The sequence below is a fragment of the Oncorhynchus clarkii genome, chromosome 10, assembly GCF_045791955.1.
Source record: "Oncorhynchus clarkii lewisi isolate Uvic-CL-2024 chromosome 10, UVic_Ocla_1.0, whole genome shotgun sequence".
Classification (NCBI taxonomy): domain Eukaryota; kingdom Metazoa; phylum Chordata; class Actinopteri; order Salmoniformes; family Salmonidae; genus Oncorhynchus; species Oncorhynchus clarkii.
Window position 1 is genome coordinate 61,962,764 of NC_092156.1, and position 20,568 is coordinate 61,983,331.

The 20,568-nt window shown below is 41.9% G+C and overlaps 3 protein-coding genes across 3 annotated transcripts in view; 1 reads left to right on the top strand and 2 right to left on the bottom strand.

Moving 5' to 3' along the window:
• Positions 1-20,568, bottom strand: part of LOC139418939 (zinc finger protein 282-like) — a 189,983-nt gene that overhangs the window by 130,675 nt on the left and 38,740 nt on the right. The window lies entirely within an intron of this gene.
• LOC139418947 (uncharacterized) overlaps positions 1-20,568 on the top strand; it is a 349,701-nt gene that overhangs the window by 100,399 nt on the left and 228,734 nt on the right. The gene's annotated exons all lie outside the window — the stretch shown is intronic.
• On the bottom strand, positions 1,630-19,317 carry LOC139418937 (uncharacterized). Its single transcript, XM_071168726.1, has 7 exons — positions 18,805-19,317; positions 16,690-16,820; positions 16,326-16,493; positions 9,633-9,791; positions 7,549-7,660; positions 4,658-4,767; positions 1,630-4,005 (listed from the first exon to the last, which is right to left on the bottom strand). The coding sequence occupies exons 1-7, from the start codon at positions 19,085-19,087 to the stop codon at positions 3,076-3,078; spliced, it is 1,893 nt and encodes a 630-aa protein (XP_071024827.1). The 5' UTR covers positions 19,088-19,317; the 3' UTR covers positions 1,630-3,075.

Here is a 20,568-nt window from a genome sequence, read left to right on the forward strand (position 1 = left end):
ATTCAAAAACCCAGAGGCAGCTTGGCCATCTGTCAAATGCCAGATGGGCTAGATAATTTTTTTGTTGGGTGGGCTGGTCGAAATTTACACACACAACTTATTGCTTTATTTTTCTATATACAAAAAGAGTAAGATGACATGGCCGGTGGCCCATGGGCCTTTATTAATTATTTTTTGCTAATGAGCCTTTGGCTGATCAGTGGGCAATGGATGGACCTATCAGGATTGCCGGCCCAGTTTTCTGATAGGCTGAGCTGAGGTCACGCAAACACACATTCAAAGTCAAAACTCATGACAATGGCTGGATTAGGATGCATATCAAAATATCATGAACTCATACATTCCTGCTTGGACTTATGTTTTAATATATGATATTTTGATGTGCAACCTAATCCAGTGATTGTCATGAATTTTGGGTTGACAAATTGACTACATTTGCTATATTGTCAATTAAGGTGACCCGATTTTGGAAATAAAACGGTGAAATGTGTTTTTTTTGCACTATGAATGACTTGATTAGATGGTAACTCATGATTTGGACATTTGGGTTCGACCATATCATGGGCTGGTGTCACCAACTGTAAAAGTTAGTGACGCCAGTGGAAAATGAGTTGGCGGCGCGCACTGTGATGTGGGCTGGTGTGGATAAAATGCCAGGCCCGAATTCTTGTCCCAGTCCACCCCTGAAAAAACCCATCACACTCTGTCAGTCACATTCCAATTCAAGTCACACCCCTACTAAACAGGCTCGGGGGCCTGTGAGGGCAGAACATCCTTTACCTGGATTTATTGCAATTTTTATTTTACCTTTATTTAACTAGGCAAGTCAGTTAAGAACAAATTCTTATTTTCAATGACGGCCTAGGAACTGTGGGTTAACTGCCTGTTCGGGGGCAAAACGACAGCTTCTGTCAGCTTGGGGATTTGAGCTTGCAACCTTTCGGTTGCTAGTCCAACACTCCAACCACTAGACTACCCTGCCGCCCCAATGCCTTGGCTGTAAACAAAAGTGTGGATGAAGTTAATTTCTTCACTCAATCCACCATACGGTGTCAAAGGGCACCAACCACTCCACCTACTTCCTCTGGTATTACATCTGCACGTACTTTATGCGCATGTAACAGTATAACTTTAGACCATCCCCTCGCCCATACCCGGGCGCGAACCAGGGACCCTCTGCACACATCAACAACAGTCACCCACGAAGCATCGTTACCCATCACTCCACAAAAGCTGCGGCCCTTGCAGAGCAAGGGGAACCACTACTTCAAGGTCTCAGAGCAAGTGACGTCACCGATTGAAACTCTATTTAGCGCGCACCGCTAACTAAGCTAGCCATTTCACATCCGTTACACGCAACCCGATAGATAACCCCCTTGATAGGCACTCTGATTTGAAGATCCATACACAAAATATTCCACTCATATCTTCTTGAGGCCCAATGCACGCGCTTCTTCTGCTCCGTTGACACAAAAAAATATCTATATAAGCCCACTTCTTGTGAACCGTACTGACGTCACTTCACCCAACGCCGCATGCATGACATTTATCGAGACTTCAAAAGGATCTCCAAGGCTACATTCGTCCAAAACCCTCACTCCAACTAAAAACGAGTCTGAGAGTTTCCTATTTTCCACTACAACTTTACTTCTCATTTCCTTTCTTTTTCACCAGTGTAACCCACTCACAAAATGATTTCTCATTTATTAACAGATTTGATCTATTTTTTTTTTTCTACATAAAGGAACAGGTATCAATCACCTGATTGCCAAATAATGTTGGGGGGAGGGGGTGTTATAACAAGAGGGACATTATATTTGTTATGAATAGAACATAGCCAAAACCAAATTCAGAGGGGAAATATAGTGTTACACTTTAATGACAGTGTTTTGGCTATGGGTAAATCCATTTGAATTCAACCACTTTTTGATGGCACCCCTTTTGATTTGAACAAAACCCATGGTAGAAGTGGTCGAAAAGTAACTTTTTGGACCTGAATACCAAAACATTCAGGAGATAAAGGTGCTCAAAGATGACCCATTTTGCATACCCCACCATACCATGAGACATCCATGTCTTCATCACTGGAAAAGATAAACGGTTGAGATTTATATTTAAAAGCTTACAAAACAGGGTTGTCAAACTATTTTATGATTTCTGGAGATTTATTTTATATATTTGTTTTTAATTAAGTATTTAAAAAAACGTTTTATTAAGTCAATTATCTAAATCTGTAATGAGATTTTTTTCATATTCACACATGTTGTATCTTAGCCTACTTGACATAATCTAAGGTTTTTGTGTTGTGCCCACCATCAGTTGAGACACAACTTGCTCTTGAATACAGGGTGGGTGTCATGTTTTGGATGATAAATGTACAAAAATGTAAACTTAAAAATGGTACCACAAAGATGGTTGGAGGTCCACACATCCGAGAATGTTGACTTGTATGTGAATATCTGTTGTTTAAAATTATACTGCCAATCCTCCATAGGAAACCTATTGAAATAAAGATAATATAATAGACATGACCCTTTAAATTGACATTAAACTGTGGGTGGACCGAAGGTCATTGTTGTGGTAGTAATTAGAAGTAAAAATGTAAATTCAATAAAAATGTAAATTGCAGTGGTCTGAAGGAATAGGTCCGTTCTGTGAGTTATATTTCTATGATTGAAATGACACCCACTCTGTATTCAAGAGCATGTTGTGTCTCAACTGATGGCGGGGCACAACACAAACTTCAGATAATGTGAAATAGGGTCCAAGCTGCAACATTGGAGTTCACGCGTCACTTTCTGACAACTTCTTCTATTGGCAAACATGTATGGAAAGTTTTGTTTAAATCATAACGGATGCTTTCAAAAAGTGAGCGAATTCAAAATGGATTTACTGTGCCAGCACACCAAACAACAAGTCTGTATCATGTGAGAATGTGAGCGTACCCAGATGCTCAACTGAGGGACTTAGTATTCCAAAAAACCCTCTCTCTGAGACACTTCACAAGATGACTATAATATGTCAGCTAAAGAATTGGTTCCCAGATCTCCCCAGTGTACATCTCAAGCCACAGTGCTACGATTTATCCCCATTGTGGACACTCCTATGTTTGATAAGGTTACTCTGGAAGGAGAAGCTCTTGTAACATAGTTTGCACTTGAAAGGCCTCTCCTTGGTGTGAACGGTCTGGTGCTGCTTGATATATTTTGTCTTAGCAAAGCGCTTCCCACACGTGGGGCAGGCGTACGGCTTTTCAGCGTCCGTCCTAATGCTCGGCCTCCCACGTTGTGACCCAATGACACCAGAGGAGGTAGAAGCAGGTGCCACCACCGTCAGGTGGTTAGTCTTTGAGCTCCCTCCTTGACCTCTAGCCATTGTTTGGGTGTTGTTGGGATTGTGTGCTGTGTTATAGGCTAGGTACCTCTCGTGGTGACCACCCATCCTGGCCCTGTCTGTATTGGTGGGGTAACCATGAGGTAACTGAGGAAGGCTAGACCCAGGTCCAGGCTTTCTATGAATCCAGTCACTAGTCATTAGACAAGACCCTGAAGGAGAAGACAGACTTCCTGATAGACTACCACCAGGAGAGTCTCCCACCACTCTCTGTGAAGGCTGAAGTGCAGGGTGACCTGCTCTGTTCATCATGGATACTGTGGTGTTTGTATCATAGGAACAGGAGGGTCTATCTCTATCAGGCCCAGGCCCTGCTCCATCCCTGCACTGAGACTGTGAAGAGAAGGGTCTGGGCTGTGGACTGGAGCCTCTGTCTATCTGATGACCACCAGGACTGAGGTTGTTCAGTCCACCTGTCCACTGGTTGTGTTCTGCGTGGTGCTGGAGTCTCTGTCCCTCGTGGTTCGGTTCTGGTTCTGACTCGGGAAGGAAGAGTGACGGCTCCTGATCCAGGGTTCTGATCCGGGGCCAGGGTTTGTGACCAGCCGCTTCAGAGGTCCAGTCTCTCCCGCCAGCAACACCAGATTTCAGCAGGTCCTCATGGACTGCACACTGCAAACAACAATTGTAAAGACAAGCATAAAACCTTATATAAGAAACTCTTTGCTGTACACACAGAAACATGACATCATATTATAAACTGTTTACCACAGTCAAGCCCATCTCTAACACTGTGATTCAAGCACCTAACAATATGGAGCTTACTATAACAAATGTCCTTATGTGTTGATTCAATAATTCATGTTTGGTTTGACTGAGATAAGGGAAAGTCTGTGCCTGAAAAACATTTTTTGAAAGTCAGTCAGCACAGAGTTGATTTTGTATTTAATTTGAACAAAATGGTCATACACTCACAGAACATGAAGTACAGTACTTTTATTGCACAAAGCGATGTGACAAGTAGAATAATTTCTCACTATGGTAACACTTGACCTTTTCTGTAAATCTGGTACCCTCGCTTTGATAAAATGAATTTTCCTCATTATAAAACACCAGCATCAAACACCATGATAAGGTTGTCCCTCTTCATCAGTGGAGCATTTTTACAGCACCATCACCATATCATCTACTCTGCCTCATCATACTCATTCTTTCCTTAGTTCACCTCATCCAGTTTCCAACTACATACAACAGCCTCTCTCCCGTGTGAACCTTCAGGTGCATCTTCAGCTGGTAAAAAGTAAATGGATTCCCATCCACTGACCTCCAATATGTTGCCTCTGGTGTCGTCCCCCGAGGCCTTGGTTGCACCCATCTGGGTCTGGGAATCCAATATGGCCGCCCAGTCTCCTCTGTTAGCCTCCAGCCAACAACCTTTAGAAACATGGCAGAGACAACTCTACATAAGGGGACCATACTTATGAACTTTTGCTTAGACTTGCTTTAAACCATCAGTCTAAAATGGCTAGCTGCTAGCTTTTCTCAAAGGGCAACCTGGCCAAATAAGCCACGATGCTGTGGACGGCCAGCTGAGCATATAATTTATATCCGGTAACAAAATAACAAATTCAACTCATCAGAGACCTCAAGCGGTAGAGCCGCCATCCATTCGCATTTGTTCAACAGGTCAATTTGGCCCTGCTTAGGTCAATTGGGTCAAACTATAGTTTTAGCAAGTTTGTTAGGACATCTACCTTGTGCATGACACAAGTCATTTTCCAACAATTGTTTACAGACAGATTATTTCACATATAATTCACTGTATCACAATTCCAGTGGGTCAAAAGTTTACATACACTATGTTGACTGTGCCTTTAAACAGCTTGGAAAACTCCAGAAAATGATGTCATGGCTTTAGAATCTCCTGATAGGCAATTTACATAATTTGAGTCAATTGGAGGTGTACCTATGGATGTATTTCAAGGCCTACCCTCAAACTCAGCGCCTCTTTGCTTGACATCATGGGAAAATCAAAATAAATCCACCAAGACCTCAGGGGAAAAAATTGTAGACCTCCACAAGTCTGGTTCCTCCTTGAGAGCAATTTCCAAATGCCTGAAGGTACCACGTTCATCTGTACAAACAATAGTTCGCAAGAATAAACACCATGGGACCACGCAGCCGTCATACTGCTCAGGAAGGAGACGCGTTCTGTCTCCTAGAGATCTAGAGATGAACGTACTTTGGTGCGAAAAGTGCAAATCAATCCCAGAACAGCAGCAAAGGACCTTGTGAAGATGCTGGAGGAAACAGCTACAAAAGTGTCTATATCCACAGTAAAACGAGTCCTATATTAACATAACCTGAAAGGCCGCTCAGCAAGGAAGAAGCCACTGCTCAAAAACCGGACAAAGATCATACTTTTTGGATAAATGTCCCCTGGTCTGATGAAACAAAAATAGAACTGTTTGGTCACAATGACCATCGTTATGTTTGGAGGAAAAAGGGGCAGGCTTGCAAGCCGAAGAACAACATCCCAACCATGAAGCACGGGGGTGGCAGCATCATGTTGTGAGGGTGCTTTGCTGCAGGAGGAACTGGTGCACTTCACAAAATAGATGGCATTATGAGGGAGGGAAATTATGTGGATATATTGAAGCAACATCTCAAGACATCAGTCAGGAAGTTAAAGCTTGGTCGCAAATGGGTCTTCCAAATGGACAATGACCCCAAGCATACTTCCAAAGTTGTGGCAAAATGGCTTAAGGACAATAAAGTCAAGGTATTGGGGTGGCCATCACAAAATCTTGACCTCAAACATATAGAACATTTGTGGGCAGACTCAGTTACACCAGCTCTGTCAGGAGGAATAGGCCAAAATTCACCCAACTTATTGTGGGAAGCTTGTGGAAGGCTACCCAAAACGTTTGAACCAAGTTAAACTATTTAAAGGCAATGCTACCAAATACTAACTGAGTGTATGTAAACTACTGACCCACTGGGAATGTGATGAAAGAAATAAAAGCTGAAATAAATAATTATCTCTACTATTATTCTGACATTTCACATTCTTAAAATAAAGTGGAGATCCTAACTGACCTAAGACAGGGAATTTTTACTAGGATTAAATGTCAGGAACTGTGAAACGGAGTTTAAATGTATTTGGTAAGGTGCATGTAAACTTCTGACTTCAAATGTATATTCATTGTAGCAACAAATATTTATGTATTAGGCCTATTCTACAGCCTGCGTCTTGGTCTGAGTGACTTCAAGTTGTAAAGCTAGGAGAAGGCAAGTCTGGACACTTGGTGAACCTAGCCAGACCAGTCAATTTACACTTTGTTACACGTGAGACAAGGTAAGCTAGATAATGATTCTAAAAACGCATATAAAATGTAGCCCTATCCTACATGTAGGCAAGTGTACACAACCATGCAGCCTCATATACTAAGATATTTGTAGGTCCTAGCAGTATGTTTGTGAAGACGACAGAAGAAAGTCTTAGGCCTAGCTCCTTATGAAATTCATTCTTCATCTTCATTTGAGGTGACGACTGCACTTTTCTTCTCAACACAATACCACAATGAATGTCCACATATCAAAGGAAAAATGATGACCCCATTGGGGATTTGAACTTAAGTCGCAAGTGGGGATAAGCGTCAGGAACTAGGCGTCTTACACTGTGAGCCAATTGTCCAGACTCATTTGTGCATGTGATGAGTTCATTTGAGTATCTGAATGTGAGGGTGGACTCCTGGTATGGATGCTTTAGGGTCATTCCACCTCAAGAAGCACAAGAAAGAGGATTTTGACACCCACCATCTCAGATTGTTCTGAAATTGTTTTTGTTGTTCGAAATAGATAAGATTAGCATTCCTGCAACATTATTCGCTTGAAATATAATTTCATCTCTGAGAAATGAAGCTAATTGATTGCACCCAACTTGTCCATTCTAGTTTATAGGATTCATATATTGTTCAATAAATATAGCATCTAACCTCTGATTTGGACCAAACTTTTTCTAACAATAATTTAGACATGAGGAATTCAAAGAAATTGTCAAATGCCACCCATGAACCCTCCACACCAATTCCACCCCAGTGAATTTGGTGCCTCCTCCCTTTTTAGATACATTGGTCTTTGAAATTGTTAGGTTTATGTCCATTCCTACATCCTGATATTACTGTATGTAGGTTATATGTATTTCTCCCTTACCTTGCTCCCCCATCTTTAGTCCACTCAGCAGATCAATGCTATCTGGTCCATCTTCTATTGTCTCCTCTTTGACCAGCAGCAGATCAGGCTTCCCTTCCTCCATGTCTACTGACTGTAAGAGATACAGAGTGAGAGGATGTTGGATTAAGAAATTCGCTATGAGTACTATTCAAACGTTTTAGTTGATTTGATACTAAGATTTTATTCTTTGACACTCATTCGTGGTTGGATCCTTGAAAGTCATGGGCTGTGTCTGAATAACCATATTTGCATCCTAAATAGTAAGCTGTTTGAGTATATGAAAAATAAAAGATTAGTGTGCGACGTTTCGAAAATTGAGTATACTTGAAATGCCTGGATGTCATAACGCTATTGTTATTTTACTGCTGCTGTTTAATTATTTGTAACTTGTAACTTTTATTTTCTATTTTTTACTTAAATTTATTTTTCTTAAAACCTCTTAAAGCATTGTTGATTAAGGGCTTGTAAGTAAGCATTTAACTGTATTTCTATTTTTTAAAATGATTTCACCTTTATTTAATCAGATAGGCCAGTTGAGAACAAGTTCTCATTTACAACAGCGACCTGGCCAAGATAAAGCAAAGCAGTGCAACAAAAACAATAACACAGAGTTACACATGGGATAAACAAACGTACAGTCAATAAAACAATAGAAAAATCTATGTACAGTGTGTGCAAATGTAGTAAGATTAGGGAGGTAAAGGCAATAAATATGCCATAGAATGGAAATAATTACAATTTAGCATTAACACTGGAGTGATAGATGTGCAGATGATGATGTGCAAGTAGGGATACTGGGGTGCAAAAGAGAAAAAAAATAACAATATGGGGATGAGGTAGTTGGGTGTGCTATTTACAGATGGGGTGTGTACAGGTACAGTGATCGGTAAGCTGCTCTGACAGCTGATGCTTAAAGTTAGAGAGGGAGATATAAGTCTCCAGCTTCAGTGATTTTTGCAATTCGTTCCAGTCATTGGCAGCAATAGAACTGGAAGGAATGGTGGCCAAAGTAGGTGTTGGCTTTGGGGATGACCAGTGAAATATACCTGCTGGAGCGTGTGCTACAGGTGGGTGTTGCTATGGTGACCAGTGAGCTGAGATAAGGCAGAGCTTTACCTAGCAAAGACTTATAGATGACCTGGAGCCAGTGGGTTTGGCGACAAATGTAGTGAGGGCCAGCCAACAAGAACGGAGTATGGTGGGATTCAAAATGGTTTTTGATCTGTTTGTTAACTTTGCATTCGAAGATTTAGGAAGGCAGGGCAGGATGGATATAGGTCTATAACAGTTTGGGTCTAGAGTGTCTCCCCCTTTGAAGAGGGGGATGACCGCAGCAGCTTTCCAATCTTTGGTGATCTCAGATGATACTAAAGAGAGGTTGAACAGGCTAGTAATAGGGGTTGCAACAATTTCGGCGTGTAATTTTAGAAAGAGAGGATCCAGATTGTCTAGCCCAGCTGATTTGTAGGGATCCAAATTGTGCAGCTCTTTCAGAACATCAGCTGTCTGGATTTGGGTGAAGGAGAAGTAGAGGGGACTTGGGCAAGTTTCTGCGGGGGGTGCAGAGCTGTTGGCCGGGGTAGGGGTAGCCAGGTGGACAGCATGGTCAGCCGTAGAAAAATGCTTATTGAAATGATCGATTATCATAGATTTATCGGTGGTGACAGTGTTTCCTAGCCTCAGTGCAGTGGGAAGCTGGGAGGAGGTGCTCTTATTCTCCATGGACTTTACAGCGTCCCAAAACTTTTTGGAATTAGTGCTACAGGATCCAAATTTCTGTTTCAAAAAGCTAGCCTTAGCTTTCCTAACTGACTGTGTATATTGGTTCCTGACTTCCCTGAAAACCCGACCTGTTGTATTCAGCGCCTGTGACAAATAAAATTTGATTTTTGGCTTTGACAACAGCTGATAAATTAGATATAGGGATGCACTAACAAAATCAACTAATAACAGGAAACAAGGCAGGCAAAACTGATCCTAAATCAGCACTCCTACTCTGAGAGGCTTTGTGGATACGGGCCCTGACCTAATACCATTCAGACAGTAGTTTACAGTCGGCTCACCTCAGTGAGACTGTGTGTGGTCCTGTGCTGCTCAGCTGGTTCCTCTGTGGGTTCAGGAGGAGGTGTAGTCTGGTTGTCCTCCATGACCATGATCCCCTTAGGGTTCCCCAGACCCTCCTCACACCCCTCCTCCTTCACCAGTAGCACCTCCTCCTCCTCCTGGAAGAGAGAGGTGATACAGATTACATAGACATACACTCCATCAGATACGTACAGTACACACTAAAAACGCAGAGATAAAACACACTTTAAACATGGAGTGTTTACCCATCTCCACTACATGAGACCTGTACTGTAGTTACAGAATAACTACATTGCTGTTACACCCATCATGGTGGACATAAATGATGAGGATGTGGGTAAATAAGAGTCAGCTATGATAAGTCAAAAGTCATCATCAGACAAACCCGACTAAACTATTTTGAAGTATACTTTTGTTTTTTTTCCCTAATTGCAGTAAACAAATGGACAACTTACAGCTTATACATACAGTGCCTTGCGAAAGTATTCGGCCCCCTTGAACTTTGCGACCTTTTGCCACATTTCAGGCTTCAAACTAAAGATATAAAACTGATAGAGACATACCCCAAGCCACTTACAGCTGTAATCGCAGCAAAAGGTGGCGCTACAAAGTATTAACTTAAGGGGGCTGAATAATTTGGGCGAATTTTTCAGTTTTTGATTTGTTAAAAAAGTTTGAAATATCCAATAAATGTCGTTCCACTTCATGATTGTGTCCCACTTGTTGTTGATTCTTCACAAAAAAATACAGTTTTATATCTTTATGTTTGAAGCCTGAAATGTGGCAAAAGGTCGCAAAGTTCAAGGGGGCCGAATACTTTCGCAAGGCACTGTACTATATACATTTTACGGACATAGTATATTTTACATTATTTCTGTTTATTTTGGGCCCACCCTTCAGCTACTCTCAACCCCTCCCATCTATCCCTGAAGACCATCCCATTTTGATTTCTAATTGCCATATACAGTGGGGAGAACAAGTATTTGATAACCTGCAAAATCGGCAGTGCTTCCTACTTATAAAGCATGTAGAGGTCTGTAATTCTTATCATAGGTACACTTCAACTGTGAGAGACGGAATCTAAAACAAAAATCCAGAAAATCACATTGTATGATTTTTAAGTAATTAATTTGCATTTTATTGCATGACATAAGTATTTGATACATCAGAAAAGCAGAACTTAATATTTGGTACAGAAACCTTTGTTTGCAATTACAGAGATAATACGTTTCCTGTAGTTCTTGACCAGGTTTGCACACACAGCAGCAGGGATTTTGACCCACTCCTCCATACAGACCTTCTCCAGATCCTTCAGGTTTCGGGGCTGTCGCTAGGCAATACGGACTTTCAGCTCCCTCCAAAGATGTTCTATTGGGTTCAGGTCTGGAGCCTGGCTAGGCCACTCCAGGACCTTGAGATGCTTCTTACGGAGCCACTCCTTAGTTTCCCTGGCTGTGTGTTTCAGGCTGTTGTCATGCTGGAAGACCCAGCAACGACCCATCTTCAATGCTCTTACTGAGGGGAGGAGGTTGTTGGCCAAGATCTCGCGATACATGGCTTCATCCATCCTCCCCTCAATACGGTGCAGTCGTCCTGTCCCCTTTGCAGAAAAGCATCCCCAAAGAATGATGTTTCCACCTCCATGCTTCACGGTTGGGATGGTGTTCTTGGGGTTGTACTCATCCTTCTTCTTCCTCCAAATACAGCGAGTGGAGTTTAGACCAATAAGCTCTATTTTTGTCTCATCGGACCACATGACCTTCTCCCATTCCTTCTCTGGATCATCCAGATGGTCATTGGCAAACTTCAGACGGGCCTGGACATGCGCTGGCTTGAGCAGGGGGACCTTGCGTGCGCTGCAGGATTTTAATCCATGACGGCATAGTGTGTTATTAATGGTTTTCTTTGAGACTGTGGTCCCAGCTCTCTTCAGGTCATTGACCAGGTCCTGCCGTGTAGTTCTGGGCTGATCCCTCACCTTCCTCATGATCATTGATGCCCCACGAGGTGAGATCTTGCACCCAGACCGAGGGTGATTGACCGTCATCTTGAACTTCTTCCATTTTCTAATAATTGCGCCAACAGTTGTTGCCTTCTCACCGACCTGCTTGCCTATTGTCCTGTAGCCCACCCCAGCCTTGTGCAGGTCTACAATTGTATTGCTGATGTCCTTACACAGCTCTCTGGTCTTGGCCATTGTGGAGAGGTTGGAGTCTGTTTGATTGAGTGTGTGTACAGGTGTCTTTTATACAGGTAACGAGTTCAAACAGGTGCAGTTAATACAGGTAATGAGTGGAGAACAGGAGGGCTTCTTAAAGAAAAACTAACAGGTCTGTGAGAGCCGGAATTCTTACTGGTTGGTAGGTGATCAAATACTTATGTCATGCAATAAAACGCAAATGAATGACTTAATTTATACAATGTGACTTTCTGGATTTTTGTTTAAGATTCCATCACTCACAGTTGAAGTGTACCTATGATAAAAACTACAGACCTCTACATGCTTTGTAAGTAGGAAAACCTGCAAAATCGGCAGTGTATCAAATACTTGTTCTCCCCACTGTATTTTTCAACTGTGTTGTTTGACCAAAGTTCTGAACCTTTCTATTCTCATTGTTTCTACAATTGTAAATTAAAGATTACCATTTTTGCTAAGAGTATTATTATATTATTGATCGATTGACTATGACTTTTCAAAATCACCCAGCAGTGCTATTTGCAGAGTTAGCGCCAGGTAAATGTAGCAATTTTTCAGCCATTCCTGAATCTGCAACCAAAAACAAGCCACATATGGGCAGTACCAAAACAAGTGATCTAATGACTCTGTCCCTTCGCAGCAAAATCTGCAGAGCTGGGATGGTTGTATCCCCCATATATACAGTGCATTCGTAAAGTATTCAGACTCTTTCCCCTTTTCCCAATTTTGTTATGTTACAGCCTTATTTTAAAATGGATTAAATTAATATTTTTCCTCAGCACTCTACACACAATACTCCATAAGGACAAAGCGAAAACAGGTTTTTAGAAATGTTTGCACATTTATAAAAAAAATATATATAAACTGAAATACCTTATTTTTGGAATCCACCTGTGGTAAATTCAATTGATTGGACATGATTTGGAAAGGCACACACCTGTCAGTGCATGTCAGAGCAAAAATCAAACCATGAGGTGAGGTCAAAGGAATTATCTGTAGAGCTCCGAGACAGGATTATATTGAGGCACAGATTTGGGGAAGGGTACCAGCATTGAAGGTCCCCAAGAACACAGTGGCCTCCATCATTCTAAAATGGAAGAAGTTTGGAACCACGAGACTCTTCCTTGAACTGGCCGCCCGGCCGAACTGAGCAATTGGGGGAGAAGGACCTTGGTCAGGGAGGTGACCGAGAACTCGATGGTCACTCAGAGAGCTCCAGAGTTCATATGTGAAGATGGGAGAACCTTCCAGAAGGACAACAATTTCTGCAGCACTCCACCAATCATGCCTTTATGGTAGATTGGTCAGACGGAAGCCACTCCGCAGTAAAAGGCAAATGACAGCCCGCTTGGAGTTTGCAAAAAGGCACCTAAAGGACTCTCAGACCATGAGAAACAAGATTCTCTGGCCTGATGAAACCAAGATTGAACTCCTTGGCCTGAATGACAAGTGTCACGTCTGGAGGAAACCTTGCACCATCCCTACAGTGAAGCATGGTGGTGGCAGCATCATGTTGGGGACGTTTTTCAGCGGCAGAGACTAGTCAGGATCGAGGGAAAGATGATCAGAGTTTTTTTTATTTTTATAAATTTGATGAACTTTCAAAAAAACTGTTTTTGCTTTGGGGTATTGGGGTATTGAGTGTAGAATGGTGAGGAGAAAAAAATATTTACACCATTTTAGAATAAGGCTGTAACATAACAAAATGTGGAAAAAGTCAAGGGGTCTGAATACTTTCTGAATGCACTGTAGAAATAAAGATATATAGATACACACTGTGCATAACATTATATTGGTTGCAAGAATCTTGTATAATAATTTAAAATTGAAAGACTCAAAGTTTTGAATCAAGCGTAGTTGTCACATAAACCACGTACCATGGAATCGGTACATCGAAAATCTCTTCAACTATTTTGCAACCTGTATGGTGCATTTGGTCCTAAAATGAAACTGGTATACTTTTATTTATCACAATTTTCTTTAACCAATTTTGGTCTTTAATGACAGACAAATGCGTTACCTTGTACCCCTTTCACCTGCCTCATTCATTTTTGCAGTAATGCTGCAGTTGGTTGTAATTTTGGATAGAGCAGACATTTCCATATTTTTGTAAACTGCATGTGTGAAATAACTCTACCAGTCCTATTTATGATATAATTTACAAAGATTACTGTTTTTATTTTATTTTATTTTTTATATCAATTAGTATATTTGAGTTTAACCATAATATGTGTTGTAATATTTGTTCTGTCTTTTTTCTGCTGGATTAAACTGAAATGGCAACCAGCTTTCTATGGCTTGTTTTAAAAAGAGTGATATTTTGAAGATTGTTTAATTTTCAAACAACCGAAAGTGAGGTTATAATCTGAATAAAGGGAATAAGGTCCTTCTTGAACAAGGAGCGAACCATATTGGATTTATGTATAGCTTTTGCATGACTGAAGCCTTTACTTAGAGGTCCAGTACTTTAATATTTTATCATTTCTGCCCTACGAATTCATTATATAAATAGGCCCGTTCAATTTTGTCTGGCATAATGTTCCATAATAAATAGGTGTTTGTTAGTGTGTGTGTGTGTGTATGTGTAGGTATATTTAGTTTATATTGGTTATAAAGTGCTGTTGTGTGATTTATATGATCAGAAGTTATGTATATTAAAGGGAGTCTCAATGAAAGTCTTAGAATGAAAAGTCAAATGTTTTGTTTATTAAACAAACAAGTTTTAACTAGACCATATAAAAACCACATATACACACATCTCAACTACAAATCTGAATGAACTTGATAAACTGCATTCATTTTCTCATTAAAAGTGTATTTGGAAAAAAATAAGTAGTTAAATATAAGTGATGAAACAGGTATTTGTGATCATTCTATAGCCCCTCCCAGCTTGATTTTGTTCAATTTGAGGGACCTAGGAATTTTGTTTAGGAAGCTAATTTCCTGCAGTTCTACATAGTTTAACAAAGACTCGTTACATCTTTTAGGTAGGCTATTTAATGATAATAATAATAATACAAAATAATGGATAAGGAAAATAAATGATAGACCAGATTTCCCCAAAAATTATTCTGCTACCATATATAATTATAATTATAATTTATATGAACATTCAATTTTATTATACATATTATATTTTACAGAAAGTGAATTGATAGCGAGAGTCACATATGGTATAAGATTACTTCCCAAGCAAAGTCAAATTTCTTTGACTCCTCGACTTTAGAAGGTTGTAGCTAAACCTCTGAATGTCAGGCTTATATATATGCCTTAAATATCCCACAATGTCTGCGCCTTGCACTTCAATGCTCTTTGTTGTTGCGGAAATTGACCAACTACTGCTGTTTACTTTGTGCATCTATGTCATTTCAATGAGTCTACCTTCAATGCAGGGTTTGATGTTAACATCAGACGCTATTGAGTGGAATGGTTACTTTCTATGTTATAGAGTGGAATGGTTTTTCTGCTGGTGTATCCTGAGGTATCTCCTCTCTGAGAACCTCTTCCCGCAGTGCATACAGGCAAATGGCCTCTCTCCGGTGTGGACCTTCAGGTGCATCTTCAACTGGTGCTGACGGGAGAACCTCTTCTCACACTGGGTACAGCTGAAGGGTTTCTCCCCTGTGTGGACTCTTTGATGCCTCTTCAGGGTGCCAGCCTCAGCGAAGCACATGTGACACTGGGTACAGCTGAAGGGTTTCACCCCTGTGTGGACCCTCTGGTGGATCTCTACCTTCTGGGGGCAGCTGAAGCCTTTGTTACAGAACACGCAGAGGAACCGCTTCTCTTTACCATTGACAGATTCTGATCCCCCTCCCTGAGCCTGGGGTCTAGCACTGTCGTTTGAGTTCAATACCTGATCGAAAAGGACGCGGCCTTCTGAATCGGAAGGCCCCATCGACGTTGACACTGGGTCACGATCCCTGAACACGTGTAAATGGGAGTGGGTCGCAACATTTGGATTTGTCTCTATGATTTCCCTATAATCTAAGAAATCTCTGCCCTGTGAGTGTCCGTCTCCTAGGTGACTATCTGCATTCCATGTGGGAGGAGTGTTGCCCTCCAATTTCACAGTCAATTCATTTACAACCATAACCTCCCCTTTCTTATCTAGGCACCCATCAGAGTATAGACTACTACTGTACTGGTTCCAGTCCCCTCTAGACAGATCAGTCTGTGTATCTAAACCCAAGGACATGTTGCTAGGGTCCATCTCTGTAGTGTAAGAACAAGACAGGCCATCACCACCAGTGTCTAATGCATCACCATCTCCAAGGGAATAAACTGTCCTCTGGCTCTGTTGAAATACCGGTAAATACTCTGAACCAGGAGCAGGAGGACAGCCCAGTGTCCCCAAACCCAGTTTCTCTGGGTCTGACCTGTGGTCAGATCCTGTGTGTAAGAGCCTGTGTGTTACAGTTAAAGTCTTGGTGTCTGTCTCTGACTTGAGAACGGCGTTTGCCGTTCCACTGACCTCCGTGATGCTGCTTCGGTTCCTGGGCTGCGCTGAGGTGGTGGTATGGTCCTCCGTGGCTTCAAGGGGCACTCCAGCCTGTCCAGTCTGGATTTCACTGCTGTGCCGTGTGTCCTCCTCTCCTTCAGACCTCTCCAGTTTGACCCCAGGACCTGCAGCCTCTGCATCCTGACACAAGAAGAGGGGAGGTTATTACCGGTACATGAGTAGAATTGGAAAACAATGTCATAGGGAAGTCTCACAAGCTCCCCTATGGCAGATAAATAACGATGTAAGCAATTGAATAGCTGAGGGGAGCCTTTCTGAAATAAACAGGCCACATTTAATGTACTGTCATTTTTTTATGTTACACTATGACACTAACCTCTATCACGATAACATGCTGGGTTGAGGTTCCACTCCCCTCATCAACAGTGATTGGTTGGTCATCACTCCATGTATTATGTCCCGCTGGTTTCACAAAGCTCTTGTGGCCCCCATTGAGATTTCCTTCACCTGAGAAAGTGATTGGGGGAAAATATGCTTTTAGGTTAGCTACTGTCTTTTCAATGGTATAGACCCCATTCTGTGTTTTCAAACATTGCTGCACCAGGGCTATGTGCAGAATTTGGTTGCAGAAGATGGGGAAGTTCTCATAGAACGTCAGCAACAAAAAGTACATGTTGCTTATGAATGCATTTCACACTACTGTACTTTTGGATTATAATTGGATTTTAAGGCTGGCATGACTGCTAGATAATGTTTATCATCATCGCAAATCAACTGCATTACACTTAAAAATTATGGCTCTTTCGGCTAACTTTGCTACAGCTTACAGTGCACTCTGAAAGTATTCAGACCCCTTTGTCCACATTGTTACGTTACAGCCTTATTCTAAAATTGATTAAATCGTTTTTTCCCTCATCAATCTACACACAATATCCCATAATGACAAAGCAAAAACAGATTTAAATTTTTGATCATTTATATTTTTAAAAAATGACATCACATTTACATAAATATTCAGACCCTTTACTAAGTACTTTGTTGAAGCACCTTTGGCAGCGATATTCAGGCTGAAGTCTTCTTGGGTATGACGCAACAAGCTTGGCACACCTGTACTTGGGGAGTTTCTCTCATTCTTCTCTGCAGATCCCCTCAAGCTCGGTCAGCTTGGATGGGAAGCGTCGCTGCACAGCTATTTTCAGGTCTCTCCAGAGATCGCGCTCTGGCTGGGCCGCTCAAAGACATTTAGAGACTTGTCCTGAAGCCACTCCTGGATTGGTGGAGTGCTGCAGAGTTGGTTGTCCTTCTGGAAGGTTCTCCAATCTCCACAGAGGAACTCCGGAGCTCTGTCAGAGTGACCTTCGGGTTCTTGGTCAACTCCCTGACCAAGGCCTTTCTCCCACGATTGCTCAGTTTTACCGGGAAGCCAGCTCTAGGAAGTCTTGGTGTTCCAAACTTCTTCCATTTAAGAATGATGAAGGCCACTGTGTTCTTGGGGACCTTCAATGCTGCAGACATTTTTTTTGGTACCCTTCCCCAGATCTGTGCGTCGAAACAATCGTATCTCAGAGCTCTACAGACAATTCCTTCGACCTCATGACTTGGTTTATGCTCTGACATTTACCGTCAACTGTGGGGCCTTTCCATATCATGTCCAATCAATTGAATTTACCACTGTTGGACTCCAATCAAGTTGTCGAAACATTTCAAGGATGATCAATGGAAACAGGATGCACCAGAGCTTAATTGGTACAGATCTACTACTCACACCACTCCTCTCAGGATCTGTCCTCCTTGACCCATATTCCTCTACTTTCTTCACTGCCTCAGCATATGACAACTTCTGCACTACTCTAACCCTGGAAACCACCTCAACCTGCCTCTCTCGCACAGGACATTTCTGATCCCCAGTCCCATGGGCACCCCTACAATTAACACATACCACTACTTTCCCCATGAGTCTCGTGGCAAAGGGTCTGAATACTTTTTTCTTTGTCATTATGGAGTATTGTGTGCAGATTGAGTGAAAAATGATTTAATACATTTTAGAGTGAGGCTGTAAAGTAACAAAATTTGGAAAACGTCAAGGGGTCTGAATACTTTCCAAATGCACTGTATGTCAATGAGCGTTAGCATTCTAGCTAACAGCTGCATCCAAAATAGGTATTTTGCAAAAAAAAAGACCACAACCAAATATAATCTTAGTGACTTTTCAAGTAATAATCAAAACATTGTACGTGTATGACAAACCAAAAATGTGTGGCTCTGGTTACAACAACCTGTGAATGATTCTTCGGGGCCCTGACTGACGACTGTGTGACCTGCTCTCATTCTGCAATCTACATCCAAAAGTAGCGCTCACCTGGTCAGAATCCCTGTACGATATTGTGTCTGCACAACATAGGTAATCAGGGAAATTATTTCATACTATCCAAAAACTAACCAAGACCCAAATCTGAACACATGTGCAGAGGGGAATGGGGCGAAATTGTACCTCGGGCCATTCCTCTGTATCGGTCAAGGATCTTGACACTACTGGGACGACTGGCGAGGACACGATCTCGCATTGTCCTCTCTGCGCGCTCCCGTGCCATCTTCAGTTCCAGTAGCTGTAGTTTCCTCCGCAATGCCCTGTTATCATTCTGGCTTTGAGAAATTTCCAAACGAAACACTGCATAGTCGTCGTCTACGAGTTTACAAATATCTGCAACGGCTGCATTCGCAAGCACCTCCATGATGGAGGCTATTTGAGTGTGAAAAACCATACAGTTAGCCATTGTTAGCAGCTAGCGTTACCTAGATAACATATATCAATAAAGTCCTGTCTACAACGCGAATTAAAGACTACATGGGGTAAGAATGTGGTGCTCTGCTGTTAAATGGTCTATATTCTGAGTTCTATTGTGTTAATAAACGTCTAAATAACCAAATTAAAAACACTAAAGTGGAAATGTTTCTTGGTCGTTGACATTGTTTACTTCCGTTTACACTGAAGAGAAAGGATGTTGTTCTTCTTCGAGGAGGTTTAACGCGGTTGGCATCCAATATATGTTGCATTACCGCCATCTATTAGACTGGAGTACAACTACCTTATACTTTGCTTGAAAACGAAATAAACAAATACCCTACCATCTAACACTACACTCACAAAAAATGACCACCACCCTACTCCAATATTTAAATCTATTTAGTCCTACCTCATGCTAACAACCTTAAAGAATGGGACATCACCACTCAACACACCCTGTAACTCACATATGTCAGAGTCAAGGCCCGCGGGCCACATCCGGCCCGCAAGAAGGTTTTTTACGGCCCCTGGGATGATCTTGATTTATTATTAGAACCGGCCCGCAGCAAGCCGGCAGCCCGCAGATCTTTTACACGCACCAATACTACATTTCCCACAATGCAAAGGTGACGCACCGAGCAGTAGGCTGCTTCATTTCAATATTTATTGGCACAGCAGTCGTCAGCATCACAGTAAAATTAACTTTCAGATACCCATCAAAAATGGCAAAACGGAAGGTGGATACTGAGAACCGGGGGTTTCAAACAAGGTGGGAGTCGGAGTATATGTTCACGAAGGTAGCTGGAAAACCTGTGTGTCTTCTGTGTGGAGAAAGTGTGGCGGTACTGAAAGAGTATAATCTGAGACGACATTATGAAACGAAACACGCGGACAAAAACAAGAATATGGACATGGAACAAAGGCTACAAAAGGCAGAGGAATTAAAACGAGGCCTCAAATCTCGACAGGCTCTGTTCAAAAAAGCCAAATCACAAGGCCAGGCTGCTGTCAAGGCCAGTTTTATTTTGGCAGAAGAGATCGCTAAATCAGCCCGGCCATTTACGGAGGGGGATTTCATCAAAAACTGCATGATTAAAGTTTGTGACGAAGTTTGCCCAGAAAAAAGGCAACTCTTTTTAAATGTGAGTCTGAGCAGAAACACCATTGCCGAGAGAGTAGACCAGTTGTCCATCAATCTAAAAGAGCAGCTTGTGAAAAAGGGAAAAGATTTTATTGCATATTCCTTGGCTGTGGATGAGAGCACCGACATTTCTGACATTGCCCAGTTGTCAATTTTCATCCGCGGAGTGGACTCCAACCTAAGCGTGACAGAGGAGTTTTTGGCTTTACGTCCTATGCATGGCACAACTACGGGGCATGATTTGTATGAAGAGGTGTCAAGATGTGTAAATGAGATGGAGCTGCCTTGGGAAAAACTCGTGGGTTTGACAACCGACGGAGCACCTGCGA